Source organism: Pinus tabuliformis, chromosome 4_1 (genome assembly GCF_031772625.1).
Source record: "Pinus tabuliformis cultivar Carrire ecotype Pingquan chromosome 4_1, CPIR1, whole genome shotgun sequence".
Lineage (NCBI taxonomy): Eukaryota > Viridiplantae > Streptophyta > Pinopsida > Pinales > Pinaceae > Pinus > Pinus tabuliformis.
In genome coordinates, this window is record NC_142303.1 from 71887150 (window position 1) to 71906698 (window position 19549).

The 19549-nt window shown below is 33.2% G+C and overlaps 1 protein-coding gene across 1 annotated transcript; it reads left to right on the forward strand.

The window, feature by feature from the left end:
- Nucleotides 1–14337: 14337 nt before the first annotated feature.
- Nucleotides 14338–18385, forward strand: LOC149174204 ((-)-limonene synthase, chloroplastic-like). Its single transcript, XM_089419238.1, has 10 exons — nucleotides 14338–14662; nucleotides 14786–14988; nucleotides 15082–15197; nucleotides 15360–15568; nucleotides 16129–16238; nucleotides 16455–16553; nucleotides 16638–16853; nucleotides 16963–17101; nucleotides 17220–17468; nucleotides 17711–18385. Exons 1-10 carry the CDS (start codon nucleotides 14396–14398, stop codon nucleotides 18008–18010), a joined length of 1908 nt encoding a protein of 635 aa, XP_089275364.1. The 5' UTR covers nucleotides 14338–14395; the 3' UTR covers nucleotides 18011–18385.
- Nucleotides 18386–19549: the final 1164 nt, after the last annotated feature.

Consider the following 19549-nt stretch of genomic DNA (forward strand, 5'->3'; position numbering starts at 1 on the left):
TGGGTGTATGCAAAAATCTGTGGCTTCATCTTCCCCATGTGATAACAAAAATGTTGAAAATTACTACCAAACACGCAACAGCCAATCTCAGAAAGGTATGCAAGCAGACTTTCTGTATCAGGCGACCGAATGCCAAATTAATTTTGTGCAGGCCCAAGTACATCTAATTGGTGACTGTTGAGCTGATTATATAAAATGAAATTAAATAATTATACACTTATATATGTATATAATAAAATAATAAATTTAAAAAAGAATAGTAAGGTGTGCTTTAGTTTGGTAAAAAAATCAATGGGAAACATAATATTATAATAAATTTTTTATAATAAATAAACAATTATATATAAATATTAAAAACTAGACTAATTTAAACATTTGGATTTATCAAAAGTAAACAAACAAATCTATTAACATTTAGTTTTTTTACTTTAAAGGAATTAATATGTAACATTTTTTTTTTTTACTTTAAACAAATTAATATGTAACATTGATGATTAACTTTAGATATGGCATATTTGACCTAAAGATATGAAATTAATTAAGACTTTTAAAATTTTATTTCTATGATAAAAAAAAGGGAGAAAGAAGGGTTGCTAGATTACTATAGTTTTGTGTATTATGGCAAATGCTATGGAAATGAGATAAGATGTGAGTAGGAGCCGACAATCTAAGAGAAAGTGTTTTTCATCTTCAACCTTCTTAGTATCACAAAGGTGGCAAATTTTTTCATCCCAAGGTGTCTTAGGGATAGACCAACCTCTGGTTTCACTTCGAAGCTCATGAGAATTAGTTCTTTCTTCATTGTTTTCTTAGCACTAGTTGAGGCATAAAGATAATTTTGGTTAGCAAGAGTGATGTTGATCACCTCCTTATAATACTTTAGTTTCCTTTTCCCCTATAGCTCCTTATCAACCCACAATTTTTCCTTAAATTTGGAAGTAATAGCATTTTTAATTTTATCCTTCGTCTCTAGGATGATCTCTTCCTTTATTCCCCGATAGACGAGCCAAGACTAGGCATCCTTGCATCATCCATGCGTAAACCGGAGATGGGGGTCTTGGCTAGAGTTAGAGGTGATTTTGGGGAACCTCTTGACTTCCATGTTGTAAATCTTCTTCTTATACATGCATGAGAGGCCTAAACATAGCCATGCTTTCAATGGGGGAAAGGATAACTTCAATGAAGAGGATAGGATATGGAATATTTCCTTTAATCTTGAGGTTGTAGGTTATAAGATGCTTTTGGATTAGCTCGATCTTCCTCCGTGATTCTCTAGATATGTTGTAACCCCAAACCTCACTAATAATAGGGGTGACGAGAGTCCCAAAGAGGAACTTCTTCTTACTCCAAACCTAGAGATCAGATGACTTACAACCATTTTTAAGCTCGTAATAAGCTTTGCAATCTCCAATAATCCTTTTCTAAATGCTATAATTCTAGTTGAGCTGATGATGAATGTCAATACCTAAATATTTATATGAAGAAACCTTCTCCAAGAAGGGAAAATTTTAAGGATGAAATCTTATCTTAAAATTTAGAAACCCTCGCGAATCTTACTAGTCTCTAATATGGAAATTGTAAAATTTTTGGTCATATTTTTGTAGAAATATTTAGATTTCCAATGATTTTATATTATTCGATATACTATTTTGGCGATTTTTAAGGTAAAATAATTTTGTACTATAAAAGTTGGGCGAATCATTTAAGAAAAAAATGGAAATTGGTAAATCTTTTTTTTTGGAAAAAGCATCTAAAATTAGCCCACCTATGAATATTAGACCCTAAAATTTTCCCTATCTCCAAGTAATTGTTATCATAGATGAAATTATCATGGTTGATCTTTTTGGACTAAATTATCATGACTTAGTCTTGTTAGTATTAACAATCATACCCATCTTGGAGCAGTAATCATGGAGGATTTTAAGTTGTTTGTCAAGATCATCATAGCTTCTAGCAAGAATAATGATATCATCAGCATAAAGGAGAAGAGTATGACCATATTAGCAAGCTTCGGGCCATCATAACCAACGACTTCCAAACACTCCTCTAGCTTATCGATGTAAATGCGAAAAAGGGTAGGGGAAAGGGGTCACCCTTGCTTAACACTGATATTACATTTAATTTCTATAAACCAACCCTTGGTAGTCTTAAGCTTGGCAACAACATTTTCGTATAGCCAAATTATGGCAATTCTTAACTTGAGAGCATCTCCTCGAGTCTTTGCCATAGCTTATCTCGAGGGACCATGTCGAAAGATTTTCTAAACTCAACTAAACAAAAAAGAGTTCAATTTTACTATTGCAACATTCCTCAACGATGATCCTAAGAGTGAAAACATGGTCAATAATTGAGTGATACCTCTAAATCTGAGCTTGGCCTTTAGCTCTTTTAACATGCCTTTCAAGCCAGAGGTTAATCTTCTTTTCCAGAATGAGCCCATATAGTTTGGCTAAAGTGTGGCTAATCATAATGGCCCTATCGTTAGAGGGAACATTTTTATCCCCACTTTTAAATATAGGCACAATAAGGCTTTGCGTTGAGGGCTTAGAGAAGCCATGTTTTAGGGAATTGGTGCAAAAGGGATTTGAGATGCTCATGAAGAGGGACACAATGGGAGTTTCTTCATGAAGGCCAAGCATGTGGGGTTCACTCTAGAGGTCCTCCAGGATCAAGGAGTGGGGAGTACAGGGACAGTGAAAAAATGTTGTGTAACACTTCTTCATGAAATCAACTAATTAAACCCGGGATAGAGTGTCATACTGAGGAGGAGGTTCAAGGATTTCACAATGTGTGTTTCCAGGAGACAATGATAAAGGTCTAGTCACTATTACTATGCAATGCACAGTAACTGAGGGATAGGGAAGTAGGACAACAAAATCAAGGGAATTAATGAGGCAAGGGAGAAGGTTTGCTCACTGTGATTTCGTAGTGCATAGTTCTGGAATGAAAGAGACAAAGAACCATGCATTTGAGAAACTCAATGAGACAGTGAGAAAGGCTTACTAACTATGATTTCATAATTTGTTATTTCTGAGGATCTAGAAGATAAAACTCCCCAACTGAGGGAGATAGTGACATAGTGAGGCGGGCTTTCTCACCATGATTGCACAGTGCATAATTTAGAGAATACTAAGGTGATTGTGTAGTTTTGTAGGTCAGGGAGATAGTGAGGCCTGAATATTGATTGAGACTACACAAAGTACAATGGAAGAATCACTAGGAGAGAGATTTGCATAGTTTTAAGGGCACAAAGCATATATTGTGCATTATGATTATGTAATATGCAATCCTTGGAGGTAGTGACTACATACTGCACACTTCTAGGAGAAAAGGGTGCTTCACTATGAGATAAGGCTACACAATGCATAGTTATAAAGGGTAGAAATATTGGTCAAATATTGAGCAAGTCATAAAGACAGTGAAAGCTCCAAAAATAGGCAAGTGTCGGATCAGTGAGACAAGAGAGAAGAAACAAGCCATGAAATGATCATCCCACACCTAGATAACATCAACACATGACTCAAAATCCACATGCATACCCTGAAGTGACAACAAAGTGAAACTTATTTCTAAGTGTGATAGTTGAAACATCACTTTGTGACACATAGGATGTGAGTTACCACAGGAGTGTCGAATGCAACCGAAAAGTGCGCTAAGTTATAGGAGAGTGTCTACCAAATATTCATATAATATATATGATCAAATAACATAACATAATGAGCTAGGGTTTCCTCTTATGGTGTGCTAAAGTACAACAGATGTAGGAGTGAAAACAATCAAAAGAAATACTTGCAATAATAAGAAAAGGTGAAAATGAAACTTACAAAATCTAGAAAAAGTGAAAGAGGAACATGACAGAGAAAAGAAAAACAAAAAGTAACACTTGATAAAGTGAAAGAAAGCATAAATGAAAGTCGTGAAAGTGAAAGAGACACTTATGAAAGAAAAAGCGCACAAAAACAACAATTGAGGAAACTCACTATTAGCGAGAGAGACTATCTCATACAATTGCATGTTCACTATCAACTATGATTGTGCACTTACTATCAACAAGAACTACGTAGTCATTATCTTTATGAATTTCGCAATCACTGTCAGCAAGGGTTACACAATGACTATCATCACAAGTTGCACAGTTACTATCACTGGGCACTACACAATCATTGTATCTAGGGATTGCAGAGGCACTACTATCAAATATTGCGTAGTGACTACTCTCAAGGGTTGTGAAATGTCTCTCTTCAAAGGTAAACATTGACCGTTGAAATTGTTGTAAAGAAGAGTACTTGCAAATGCATGAAAGGTTTCCCATGTGTGAGAAAGTGGCTTTGATACTCAAAATCTCAGAAGGAGACTTAAACACATAGAAAATCATTAACCAATCATGAAGCGACCATGAACAGTTTGAAGTGATAGATCATGGGATCTTAAGTAGTTTCCAAAATTCAAATGTAGTTGAAATTTTGGAGGGTGTTTGTCATAGCGACAACACTTGGACAAACATTGGAAGAACTCATGCTTCCCTTCTTAGGTTTACCTTTATGAACAAGGTATATTCTTTTAAGAAATATTAATTCACTATGCGGATTGCCTCAGCTTCCCCATTTATCATGGTTATAAGTATAGTTTCTCCTATCCCCTTCTCGGAAGAAAAAATATTCATGAAGCTTACCATATCACAATTGTTTTGATCTAGGAGAAGGGTAATATTTAGTTGTGACTTTGGAAATATCAGAGTCTTCATTTCATCTCTGGTTTTTCTCAGCTGTCAGCAAGCTTGTTCAATACCCCAACGAAGTGACTACCGGAACACAAGCCTTTCTTCGCTGCCATTCATCCTTTTCAGTACCTTGATGAGGTTACTTGCTTCACCTCCCTGCGAAGGAAGTCTTTCTCTTCTTCCATGTCTTATTTTATTTTATTTCAATGTGCTCATTGGAATTTTATGAACATTTATACTGCCAAGGTGGAAGAGGGATCCTGACTTATTGAGATAAAATGAAGTTGTTCCATCAGAGAAAGTTTATATACCTTTGTACTAAATATGCTCACCATTAGGTTTCCCCTTCCCCTTCTGTACTTGATTGGATCGCCATGTCGAACACCATTCAAGTACAATATTGAGTCATGGATTGAATATTCTAAGGTAGAGACAGGCCTCAGAGTTCTGCTTATGGATTTCTAATTGAATGAATCGTATTTTCCATTCAAACATGATAGGCTTTAAAAGATATGTAGGCCCAAACAAATAAGAGGGAGACGAATTAGCCAAGAGTCACTCACCAAGACAATTTCCTTTTCAAAAATTTACCATGTTGGTCTCATGAGAAAGACATTAAAGAATATTTTATGCATGGTCTTATTGAACAAAACCCAAAAGAAAAGACATGACAAAATAAGAAAGACAAAAGAAAAAAAAATGTAAGACTAAAAAGAAAAACAACATGCAAGATGGAAGAAAGAGATAAAGCAAATGCAAAAAATAGATGTGGAGCATAATGCAAGGTCCATACAATGCAAAAAAAAAACTAAAATGAATGTCTAGACCTACTCCTAATCTAACCGGCTAGAAGGTCATGGTTAAGTGTACTAAAATTTCCAATGTAGCCACCGAAACAACTCTAGACCCACAAATACAAAGATATGAGCAATTAAAAGAAATATAAAGAAATGTGCAAAAATAAAATTTAAATATGATTGTGAATAATTTGCATAGAAGATAAAAGGTATTTACTAAAGGTAGAAATATGTGCCTTAAAAACTAACCTTAACGATCTCGTATCCTTAAATTTTTGGTTAGAAAAACTATCATACCAACCTTGAAAGCTTCTTGCGAATATACCTTCATTTGTGTTATCATCATTAGAAAAAATCAAGGAAATTTGAAGCTTACTATTAGTGACAGAGATTGCTAAGTAAGATGCTTCCAACAAATGATATATTTGATCATGAAATCCAAAACAATCCTCTTGAAAACCTTGAAATCCTTGAGAAAATGAATTTTCAATTAATGGCATGAAATCAAGGGGAGAATATTGTAAGGGAAAATTTGTTTGATCATGTTTATAAGGCTTGTCAATATCACGAAACCCTAACATAACCTTCACAATAGCTGAAGTGCTTTAACTACTTGACAAGTATTTGAAAAGTCAAATGATGAATCATAAGAATATATGGCCTAGATGGAATCAACAAATGTAAAAAAATTATCATCATATACACTCATGGGAAAATAATGAATTGAAAGACTATTGTTAAGGCCAAAGTTATGATCATATGGGTTGATTAGGACGTCCTATTATCCATTATTTGAACATAAAAAGGGATCAATCTGAGAAACTTCACAAATGATTTGAATAAAGGAATCATTCTCCTCACATTTTGAATACGAAAAGTCACTAATTTGTATCTGATTAGAAGAATTAAAGATGACTACTAGTATAGAAAATATGGGAAACCAATCAGGGTACAATGAATCAACACGTGATGAATCAAATTTAACCTTTATATCGACTTGGGAAATTAATCTATCAAGATGAGGAATTTGATTCACCAAATAACTTAATAATTCATTAATACTCAATAGGATAACTTATGCCATAAGGAAAATGATTAGCATTACAATATTCACAATAAGGATCAAGAGTTGATGATTATCAAAAACATTTGATATATGTGATTCTTTCAACCGATGAGAATCTCTGTCATCATGATTAAAATGGTAAGCTTCATAACTCTATGAATCCATGGAGAATGAGCACTCCAATCCATAGTTCGATGCAAGAGATTTACATGAAGTGTTATCTTGAAAAACCAAAAAAATTATCAAAAATGAGTCTACATCGAGTGAAACAATATGAATAAAAGAATTTTGTGAGAGAATCCATATCTGACATAGTTTTGGGATCTCATCAGGATTTCAAGAACCTCAGATAACCATCAATGAGAGTTGAAGTGTCTCTACTTCCTGACAAGTCCCAAAACTTTGAAATGTTGGATAAGTACAATTTGAGAGTTGAGTGAGATTCTACACTATATGTGGACAATTACTACCAGTTACAACAACATCACTATTATCTTAATAATATCCATCTACATCATTGGTTTGATCATATTATTCAACTTCAACAAACAAATTACTCAAGTCATAAGGTTCTATTGATTGTGTATCTAAGGATATATATATCTCTCTATATATATATAATATATATATATATATATATATCAAATAAACCTCATCAGCAACCTGTACTAAAGAATTATCCTGATGCAAGGCTGAAGTTTGCAAAGCATTTGATGGATGCTTGATAATTTGATTGCTTTGTTATTCTTCATGAATGATCTCACTATCTTGTGTCGATTTAAAGTTTTAGATCATAGGATTGTGAAAACGAAGAGCATGGAATATTTTCATCTCAAGTTAATTCATTGTAAGTAGGAGAACACAAAAGATAGTGGGATGAAGAAAGAGTGTCCATAACATAATATTCTTTGAACAAATCATATTATCATTAGAGTAAATTTCATCCTAAAAGTGCCATCCTAAGGAAAAATAATAAAATAATAGTTAAACTAATAAAATGAGATCTGTGAATTTTGGAACGGAAAATAAGAAAACTACTTTTTTTAATTGTATTTTTGGCTTATCTCCTTATAGTTTTACTCAAATTTCAAGAGTAGAAACTTGTCAGATGTGGAATTAAATTCCACATAGAATGAGTACATATTATAAATACTTTTGAGAAGACCCACATTGATCAAAATTAAAGATACATTGAAAAAGTGTGTTAAACATGTTTTTTAATGTATCTTCACATTTTATTAAGGTGGGTCTTCTCAAATGTATTCATAATGGGTAGTCGTTGGATGTGGAATTTAATTTTTCATCCAGCGAGTGTCTAGACTTAAAATTTGAGTCAACCTATAAGGAGATAAGCCAAATACAATTACAATAAGTAGTTTTTATTATTTTCCCTCCAAAATCTTTACATGTACCTATTTTTAAATTTAAAGTATTTTGATTGGTTTACATATTATGACATGGAAATTACATGAAAAATCCATGGGAACTTTTAGGCTGAAATTTCCTCAAATGAGATTTAAACTTTTCAAATAGAAGCCTTCTTGAAAAATCATGAAATCAATGAATGTACCTAGGCAACCATCACCACATACATCAATGGTGTCATGGTTAACAAAATGATGATTTCCCAAGGTTTGTGATTGATTAAGCATCATGATATCATCTGATTAACTATCGATATCACTAGATTCTAAATCAACCAAGAATGAAGGACCATCATCTTGACAGGAATGATTTTGAAAGAGAGAAAAGAGATTTATATCATCTTCAAACTCTTGCCCCCCTACCTGTGAAATGTAACCACCTTGTACCTGATCACCATTTGACCCAACAAATTGAAAATCAAAATTATCTGAAGTACTGACTGGTGGAGGAGATTGATCAAGAAAATCAAGGTACAAAGGGTCATGACATGTAGATAATAGAGGATGACAAGTGTCCTTTGAAGAAACAACATTTTTAATGTTGTTAGATTCAATATTTCAGTTATGTATATTAATTTGATCTGGGGGAGTCAAGGGACCAATATTCACCTTAGGTTGCTTGTGCATAGAGCATCAAACAAGAAGATAAAATGAGGATGGGATGAATGGATCATCAATCTGATTTTTAGAATTCTCAACTTCAACAATAGAACTAGAGACAACCTTGTTAGGCAATGAAAAGGGAGGAGGATAAGTGACAAAAGGAACAATAATTTCCTCCTTCGAGATGGGAGGTGTCTCATGATTAAAAAAATCTAGGAGAGGAGAATCAACCAAATATTGAGATTCAGACTCTTTCAAGGAGATTTGAGCCAAATGTAGAAACATTTCCTTGAATTAATACTAATCCTTATCTTCTTCAAGAAACCCATAACACAGGTGCAGAAATATATTAGAAAAATCCTCTATTGATTCATTAGATTCCATCATAAGTTGATTAATCCTTTTTTAAACATATCGGTAATCATACTTGTCAAATGCTTGATGAATCTCCTTAAAGAGTTGTTCAAATGAATGAATATAAGAAGATGGTAAGGTATGGCACCATAATTTAACTCGGTCGTCAACTGTGAGGGTGAATAGTTTACAAACAACATCTTCATAAATTAATTCATTAATATCAAAATACTTAAGAAATTGAGATGTATGCTCAGTTATGGATGTTCCACCCTCGCCATCAAATTTTAATTGAGACATGGTGGAAAGAAGTTCTACTAGGAGTTTAAGATTTTCTCTATTAGAGAAACATCCCAAGATTATGATTTGGAAATGAGCCATTCAAGATAAAGGATTCAAATAGACTCAATGTGCTTAGCTTGTTATCTATCCCTCCTTCTAGTACCAACTATTGATGGTGTTGGAAATCCATCTACCAAGGGGGTCTCCCCAGTGTCAAGTCCCAATAAGACCTCACATAGTTTGGAGCAAGATCCCAAACCGGAAATAATGTTGGTTTCCATTACTCTTAGGAATTTTCCTTGGCTGCAATTATCAACATAAGAGATTATACAACAATAATTATAACAAGAAAGTAAATTGACACTGTGACACATACAATTTCAAATTATATAAGGTACTTTCATGGCAAGGAAAGAGAGAGTGAGCGTCTATAAGAAGAGTGATAGTACTATCCTAAAAGAGACACACAAGAGCTTGAAAGGAGAATTGTTGATTAACATGCAAAGTCATTCACATGATAACAATTATCATAAAAGAAACTAACAACTCACATTCAACATGGTACATATCGAAGCCAATGAGATAGATCATTTTCATTAGTATGTGTTCATATAAGCATATATTGTAAACAATGAAAGAATAGTCTCACAATCATTCACGACATATGCATGAAAGTGCACCAACTCTGATAGCTTCATATATTAAGTGAAAGTGGAAAAATATACAAGTACAATGTTGTCACACTAGTCCCAATTGTGAAACATTGAGTCACCACTTTCTCCTCCATAGAAAGATCTTCTCTCCTATGTCCAACTAGAGAAACCAAGGTGAAAAGTTCTGGTCCCAAAATTCCCCTCTCTTGATTTATGGAGGTGTATTTATAACAAATGAGGTGACTCTCCACCTCCCATGTGACTCTTGACCCCCCTCATGACTCTTGAGCTTCTACTATGACTTTTAAAGTTCTCATGTGACCTTTATGCTTCTACATGACTTTAGAACTTTCTAGTGACTCTTCATATTCCATGTGGGACCCTTGGTTTTCCACACATTTTACATTTCCTCTTTTTTAGAAATAGAATAATTACATTCCACAAATGATGTGGTGAGATACATTGACACACGTGACTTTGTGATGACACTTGGACAAGCCATGACTTTGCATTAATGGCATGGAACTTCATTGTCATGTGTGTAGGCGAAGCCTTTCTCTAGTAATAGGATGGAAATCATTAAGTTTGAATAATGTAGACACATTTGCAATATGGAAGTTAGTAACAAGGATGCACTACAACTGCCCAAAATATTGGGCTCAACTTTATGCATAGGTCCCATAAGTTTCTTAAGAATACACTATGAGCATGTTTACAAATATCTCCATCACCTCTTTTGATGCCACCTTTTTTGTGCTAGTGAAATAAAAAATATGTAATATATATATATATATATATATATATATATTTTACAAAAATATGTCATGGGAAAACCCAAGTCATACTGCCCCACATTAGTGGGTGTTATTCCTAATAAATTCTTAATGTAGATTAGTGTACCTAATCCAAAGGGATTTGAAGTGGGTACTTGTGTACATGAAACTAGAAAAATATAAAATATCTATAATAAGAAAACATATAAAACAATACATTACGTCCTTACATTATTAGGTAATAATCATTTACTTATCATCACAAATTCCTTTATTTGTGGAGATATACTTGCAATATTATGTTCTATTACTTTATTTATTATGAAAAAACCCTTTCATTATATATATATAAAAAAATGCCCATATGCATTAAAAAATCCAAAAGTGATATTGAATATTCGATTCGCTTTATAAGCATTCACTTCAACTCTAAAGTCACAAATAAAAGATTGATATATAATGATTCAAAAATGTAATGTAATATTTTAAATATTTTATTTTATTAATATTAATTTTTTTTATTATTTTTATATAGGTAAGTATCCACTTCAAATCTATAAATAAAAAATAAAAAATTAATATGTAATAATATAAGAATTTCAAATATTATTTTATATATTTTTTGATCTAATTAATATTGAATATTTGAGTAATTTTATATAAATTAATTTTAATTTCAAATATTTTTAGATTAAATATAATCTTTTTAGCTAGCCTTAATATTTAGTTTTATGCAAAAAGTTCTAGTCTCAAAAGTCCTTTCTCTTGACTCATGGAGATGTATTTATAACAAATTAGGTGACTCTTCATATTCCATGTGGGACCCTTGGTCTTCCATACATTTTACATTTCCTTCATTTTAGAAATTCAATAATTACATTCCACAAATGATGTGGCAAGATACATTGACTCACATGATTTTGTGATGACACTTGGACAAGCCCTAACATATAATATGTAAAAAAGTATGTAATATATACTATTTTTTTCCCAAAAAATGTCATGGGAAAACCCAAGGCATATTGCCCCACATTAGTGGGTGTTATTCCTAATAAATTCTTAATATAGATTAGTGGACCTAACCCAAAGGGATTTGATGTGGGTACTTGTGTACATGAAACTAGCAAAATGTTCAATATCAATAATAAGGGAACACATAAAATAGTACATTACATCCTTACATTATTAGGTAATAATAATTTATTTATTATCATAAATTCCTTTAGTTGTGAAGACATACTTGCAATATTATTTTCTATTAGTTTATTTATCATGAAAAAAACTCTTTCATTATAATTTATTTATTTATTTTTGCATATGTGCATTAAAAAATCCAAAAGTGATATTGGATATTTGATTAGGTTTATGCACATAAACATCCACTTCAACTCTATAGTGACAAATAAATGATTAATATATAAGGATTAAAAGATGTAATGTAATATTTTAAATATTTTATTGTTATTATTATTAAAATTTGTATTAGTTTTATATAGGGAAACATCCTGTTCAAATCTATAATAAAAAATTAATATGTAATAATATTATAATTTCAAATGCTATTTTATATATATTTTTTTGTTCTAATTAATATTGAATATTTGAGTAATTTTATATAATTTAATTTTAATTTCAAATCTTTTTAGATTAGATTTAATATTTTCAGCTAATCTTAATATTTATTTTTGTGCACCAATTGATAGAAATGTGTGGTCTATTAGTTTAAAGAATCTCACTAGTGCTAGGGTGTTAAAATTGGTGAAACATCTTGGATAATAGAAATGGTCTTCCCCTCTAAATGTAAAGCTTAGGTGTCTTACAAATATAAATTATATGAATATATTAGTATTTATATTATAATGAAGGTTAGGAATTGAATGTTTGGTTCTCCATTTCTACCTCTTGCATTAGAGGTTTTTGGTTCACATTTCTATGATCAAGATCTTGGGAGTATGAGTTTCGGGTTTTAGGTTCCAAGGATCCATTAGACACAAAACAAGAAAGTTGTTTATGAAACAAAAAATGATTTTATTGAAGTTGAAATTTTATTCCAATTCATTTGAGAAAGACTAAGGAAAAAGACTCAATTATTTGAGGAAAAATAAGGAAAAAGTAGTACCTAATGGAAAAGATGACAATATTATGTTCTCCAAATCACATGTGTGTTTTTGCTCCCAATTGTTCTCGACTATTGGTGCATTGGAAGAAGAAAACGAAGTAGAGGGACACATTTTTTCATTTTTTTCTATGGACATCATAACACATGCACAATATTTTTCATTAGATATATAAGTCATATATTCTTTGTAATATCTATGTGTTACACTACCCTGAAATTTTATAATATTAATCATACCCCTAGTAATAGGATGGACATCCTTAAGGTTGAACAATGACTACGTATTTGCATTATGGAACTTAGTAACAAGGATGCACTACAATTGCCCAAACTAGTGGACTCAACTATGTGCATATGACCCGTGAGCTTCTTAAAAACACACTATAAACATGTTTACTAAAATCTCCATCATCTATTTTGATGTCACCTTTTTGTGCTAGTGAAATTAACTATATATACATATATATTATGTCATGGGAAAACCCAAGGCATACCTCCCCATATTAGTGGGTATTATTCCTAATAAAATCTTAATGTCTATTAGTGCACCTAACCCAAAGGGATTTGATGTGGGTACTTGCCTACATGAAACTAGCCAAAAATTCAATATCAATAAGACAAAACAAGTAAAATAGTACATTAGATTCTTACATTATTAGGTGATGATAAACTTTTATTTATCATCATAAAATCCTTTAGTTTTGAAGTGCAATATTATGTTATATTACTTTATTTATCAAGAAAAAACTCTTCCATTATAAAAATATATTTTTGCATATATACATTAAAAAAATCCAAATTAATATTAAATATTCTATTAGTTTTATGTAGGTAAAAATCCACTTCAACTCTATAATTATAAATAAAAGATTAATATATAATAATTCAAAAATATAATTTAATATTTTAAATGTTTTATTGTTATTAATATTAAATTATTTTTTAATTTTATACAAAGAAGTATCCACTTTAATTCAAACGAAAAATTATATATCCATAAGAAAAGGTACTATCCATTTTGATATCTACTAAGTATTCTGGTATTCACTAACCTAGAAAGGGAGCATCCTAAACAGAAAAGAAATCTATAATGAGATCTAAAAGATCACTGCATAATTAGGTAATAATACTTTATGTATCATCATAAATTCCTTAAGTTGTGGAGACGTACTGCGATGTTATGCTCTATTCGTTTATTTATTATGAAATATTTATTTTTTAAACATATTTTTATCTATGTACATGAAGAAATACAAACACAAATTTATTATTCTAAATAATGTATGCTTAACTAAATTTATATGTACTTAAAAAAAATTATATATGTGCATAATCCAAGTTCACACCTTTCTTTAATAACTTTAATTTAACAAAAGGATTATCAACTGACCATGCAAGAACGTCGGGACAAGGAAAGGAATCTACGCTGATAAACTGAAGTGAAGGATGGAAAGCAGTGCTCGGACAAAACTAGGTATCTAAACTGTAGCGTACATGGGCAAGAAGCCCTATATATACCACTGGCAGCTTATATTTTGCTTCATTATTTCGAGGTATCTCATAGGTCAAAAGCTCTCATATCATCATATTATAAGCAAGCAGGGATGTTTCCTGTTTCTGTGATCTCGTTGCCTTCCCACTTGTGCCTGCCCACATCGTTCATCGACAGGTCTGGTCGTGAGCTTAAACCTCTCCATATAACAATTCCAAATGTCGCAATGCGCAGGCAAGGGAAACTAATGACAGGTGCTTCCATGAGCATGAATTTGAGGACCGCCGTATCTGATGATGCTGTTATAAGACGCAGAGGTGATTACCATTCCAACCTCTGGGACGATGATTTCATACAGTCCCTTTCCGCGCCTTATGGGGTGAGTATTTAGCTTTAGCTTCAGCTTCAGCTTCAGTTGAATTTATTCTTGTTTATAGTCAGTCCTAATTCCTTCAGAATTAGTGCAATAATTTATTTTCCCAATTTATTTTATATGTCCTAGGAACCTTCTTACCTTGAACGTGCGGAGAGACTAATTGGGGAAGTAAAGAAGCTATTCAATTCAATGTCAGAGGAGAATGGCGAATTAATCACTCCCCTGAATGATCTGATTCAACGCCTTTGGATGGTCGACAGTGTTGAACGTTTGGGGATCGATAGACATTTCGAAAATGAGATAGAATCAGCGTTGGATTATGTTTACAGGTCAGCCACCGTATAACCCTTCTCATCATTATTTATTTATGCCTTATAAATGAAATACATCTCATTATATCAGGAATTTACAATGGCCTGCAGTTATTGGAGCGTCGAAAAAGGCATTGGATGTGGGAGAGAGAGTGTTGTCACTGATCTCAACTCGACTGCGTTGGGACTTCGAACTCTTCGTCTACACGGATACCTGGTGTCCTCAGGTTGGCCATCCATCGCCAGAGTTAAAAATTCTGAATTCTGGTCATTGGATAAATTTCTTTGAGGAAGCCAGCCAAGCTGCCATCTAAATTTTGTTTTGAACTCTGTCAAATTGCATGGTCTTTTTCTTAACGGACGTCATTAAAAGATTGTATTCATTTCAGAGGTTTTGAAGGATTTCCAAGACCAAAACGGACAGTTTATGTGCTCTCCCCGTAAAACGGAGGGAGAGATTAGAAGTGCTCTTAATTTATATCGGGCTTCCCTCATTGCTTTTCCCGGGGAGAAAGTCATGGAAGATGCTGAAATCTTCTCCTCAAAATATTTGAAGGAAGCCATGCAAGAGATTTCCGTGTGTAGTCTTTCACAAGAGGTGAGTATCAGGGGTGCCAACACAACTCAGAAGCTTACTCATTTCATCATTAAAGGTTGCAATTTATACACGGCAGCAGATTGAATAGTAACGATGTTGAATGAAATTTATTTATCTATCTATTTTAACTTATTATCCATTTAAAATAGATTACTGAGCTGACACTTTTTTTAATTACTATTTACATATTAATTTATCTGATAATTTAAATCTCAGCTAAACTTACATCATAATTTGAATTTTCTACCCACACACAACTTACTTCTAAACATTTCAAATTTAACCTTTCTAAAAAACTTATAAATATATCATCACGTATTACAATATAATTGATTTCACTTTTTCTGTTACAAATATATCATCACGTATTACAATATAATAAATCAATTTCTTTTGATTTCACTTTTTCTGTTACAAAATGATGACAGCACCTACAAATACATGATCATGTCATTACTGTTTCATTTCACAATGTGGTGCGGTGATGTTTTTCATTTATTTTTTAGCCTAGAGTATGCGATGATGATGCTATGTTATTGTTTCAATTATGTGACTAGCAGATAGAGTACGCTTTGGAATATGGTTGGCACACAAATATGCCGAGATTGGAAGCTAGGAATTACATGGATGTATTTGGACATCCTACTAGTCCATGGCTCAAGAAGAATAAGTAGGAGCGCGCACTTCAAGTCAATTCTGTTTTTGACATTTGGATTTTACATATTCAAGGGAAAGTGAAGATTTCTTTATTTTTTGAGTGGATATTAAAATTAAATTTATTATTAAAATATTAATAAAAGGGTTGAAATAGGTTTATCCTAATGATTTTCTACCACACAACTGATCTTTTAAACTCTTCTGAAATACTTTACATTTCATTTTCCAGGGAACAATATATGGATGGCGAAAAACTCTTAGAACTCGCAAAATTGGAGTTCAACATGTTTCACTCCTTACAACTAAAGGAGTTACAGGATATCTGCAGGTGATGAGTTGTGTTGTTAGATTTCTTTTTCATGGACAAACATTGACTCGATGGGAATAATTTTAAAGCCCATGATATCTGTAGATGGTGGAAAGATTCGGGTTTGCCTAAACTGGACTTCAGCCGGCACCGTCACGTGGAATACTACACTTTGGGGTCCTGCATTGCGACTGACCCCAAACATCGTGCATTCAGATTGGGATTTGTCCAAACTTGTCATCTTAACACAGTTCTTGACGATATCTACGACACTTTTGGAACCATGGACGAAATCGAACTCTTCACAGAAGCAGTCAGGAGGTGGTGATGTGCATTCAATGAATTTTAGAAGAATAATCGTTTGTGTCTATAATGTCTCTACAGTACCAAAAGTTGTGTGTTTAACGTTTATATATAAATGCCTCATCAGATGGGATCCCTCGGAGACAGACCGCCTTCCAGATTATATGAAAACAGTGTACATGGCACTCTACAGCGCCCTAACTGAAATGGCCAGAGAGGCGGAGAAGACACAAGGCCGAGACACCCTCAACTATGCTCGAAAGGCTGTATGGAAGCTAGCATTTCATATATATATATATATATATTTGCAGAGATTAATATTTATTTATTTATTTGTTACAGTGTTCTACTGGCCTGGTAATTAGTTAATGTGTGCACTTGCAGTGGGAGGCTTATCTCGAGTCATATATTCAAGAAGCAAAGTGGATCGCCAGTGGTAACCTGCCAACGTTTGAGGAGTACTACGAGAACGGGAAAATTAGCTCTGCTTATCGAGCGGCAGCATTGACACCAATCTTCACATTGGACGTACCGCTTCCTGAGCGCGTCTTGACGGGAATCGATTTTCCGTCGAGATTCAACGATTTGGCATCCTCCTTCCTTCGACTACGCGGTGACACACGCTGCTACAAGGTATTACCAATCACTTGCTGACGGAAGCAATTTGTATAGTGACCTTCACACTGGTTTTGGTTTTGTACTAGTTAATTGATGTCGTGAGCCTAACTTCATTGCAGATTTCCAAATATTTTAAATTTTGAAAACTTAGATCGTAAATAAATCAAACACTTGATTTGCAAAATATTCTCCAATCTACGATGGACATAAGGATGACCACGATACTGTCATTGTCATTGTCATGGTACTCAATGCAGGCGGACAGGACCCGTGGAGAAGAAGCTTCCTGCATATCGTGTTATATGAAAGACAATCCGGGATCAACAGAGGAAGATGCTCTCCAACATATAAACGCCATGATAAGTGATGTAATCAAAGAATTAAATTGGGAATTTCTACGACCCGATAGCTATATTCCAATGCCTGCCAGGAAACACGCTTTTGACATAACAAGAGCTCTCCACCACCTCTACCTATACCGAGATGGATTTAGCAATGCCACTATGGAGACAAAAAATTTGGTCCGCAGAATGATCCTTGAACCTGTGCCTCTGTAACGAATCCTATTAGCAATAAGTTGATATCGCTTTATGGTGCTTGAACCTGTACCTGTGTAACAAATCCTATTAGCAATTAGTTGATATCGGTTTATGGTCCTTCAACCTGTGCCTTTGTAACAAATCATAGCAGCAATAAGTTGGTATCCGTTTTCCAATGGGTGTATGCAAAAATCTGTGGCTTCATCTTCCCCATGTGATAACAAAAATGTTGAAAATTACTACCAAACACGCAACAGCCAATCTCAGAAAGGTACGCAAGCAGATTTTCTGTATCAGGCGACCGAATGTCAAATTAATTTTGTGCAGGCCCAAGTACATCTAATTGGTTATGCTAGCTTCAATGAAGAGGATAGGATATGGAATATTTCCTTTAATCTTGAGGTTGTAGGTTATAAATTGCTTTTGGATCAACTCGATCTTCCTCCGTGATTCCCTAGATATGTTGCAACCCCAAACCTCACAACCATATAAAATAATAGGGGTGACGAGAGTCCCAAAGAGGAACTTCTTCTTACTCCAAACCTAGAGATCACATGACTTACAACCATTTTTAAGCTCATAATAAGCTTTGCAATCTCCAATAATCCTTTTCTGAGTGCTATAATTCTAGTTGAGATGATGATGAATGTTAAATAGTGAATCCATACAGGTGAGGATGGTTTTAGAAAGAGGAGGAATGACCTGTTGTGGAGTTTTGTGAACCCAATACCTAATGATGATGAATGTCAATACCTAAATATTTATATGAAGAAACCTTCTCCAAGCAGGGAAAATTTTAAGGATGAAAGCTTATCTTAAAATTTAGAAACCCTCGCGAATCTTACTAGTCTCTCATATGGAAATTGTAAAAATTTTGGTCATATTTTTGTAGAATATTTAGATTTCCAATGATTTTATATTATTCGATATATTATTTTGGCGATTTTTAAAGTAAAATAATGTTGTACTATAAAATTTGGGCGAATCATTTAAGAAAAAAATTGAAATTGGTGAATATTTTTTTTGGAAAAAGCATCGAAAATTAGCCCACCTACGAATATTAGCCCCTAAAATTTTCCCTGTCTCCAAGTAATTGTTATCATAGATGAAATTATCATGGTTGATCTTTTCGGACTTAATTATCATCACTTAGTCTTGTTAGTATTAACAATCATACCCATCTTGGAGCAGTAATCATGGAGGATTTCAAGTTGTTTGTCAAGATCATCATAGCTTCTAGCAAGAATAATGATATCATCAGCATAAAGGAGAAGAGTATGACCATATTAGCAAGCTTCGGGCCATCGTAACCAACAACTTCCAAACACTCCTCTAGCTTATCGATGTAAATGTGAAAAAGGGTAGGGGAAAGGGGTCACCCTTGCTTAACACTAATATTTCATTTAATTTCTATAAACCAACCCTTGGTAGTCTTAAGCTTGGCAACACCATTTTCGTATAGCCGAATTATGGCAACTCTTAACTTGAGAGAATCTCCTCAAGTCTTTACCATAGCTTATCTCAAGGGACCATGTCAAAAGATTTTCTAAAGTCAAT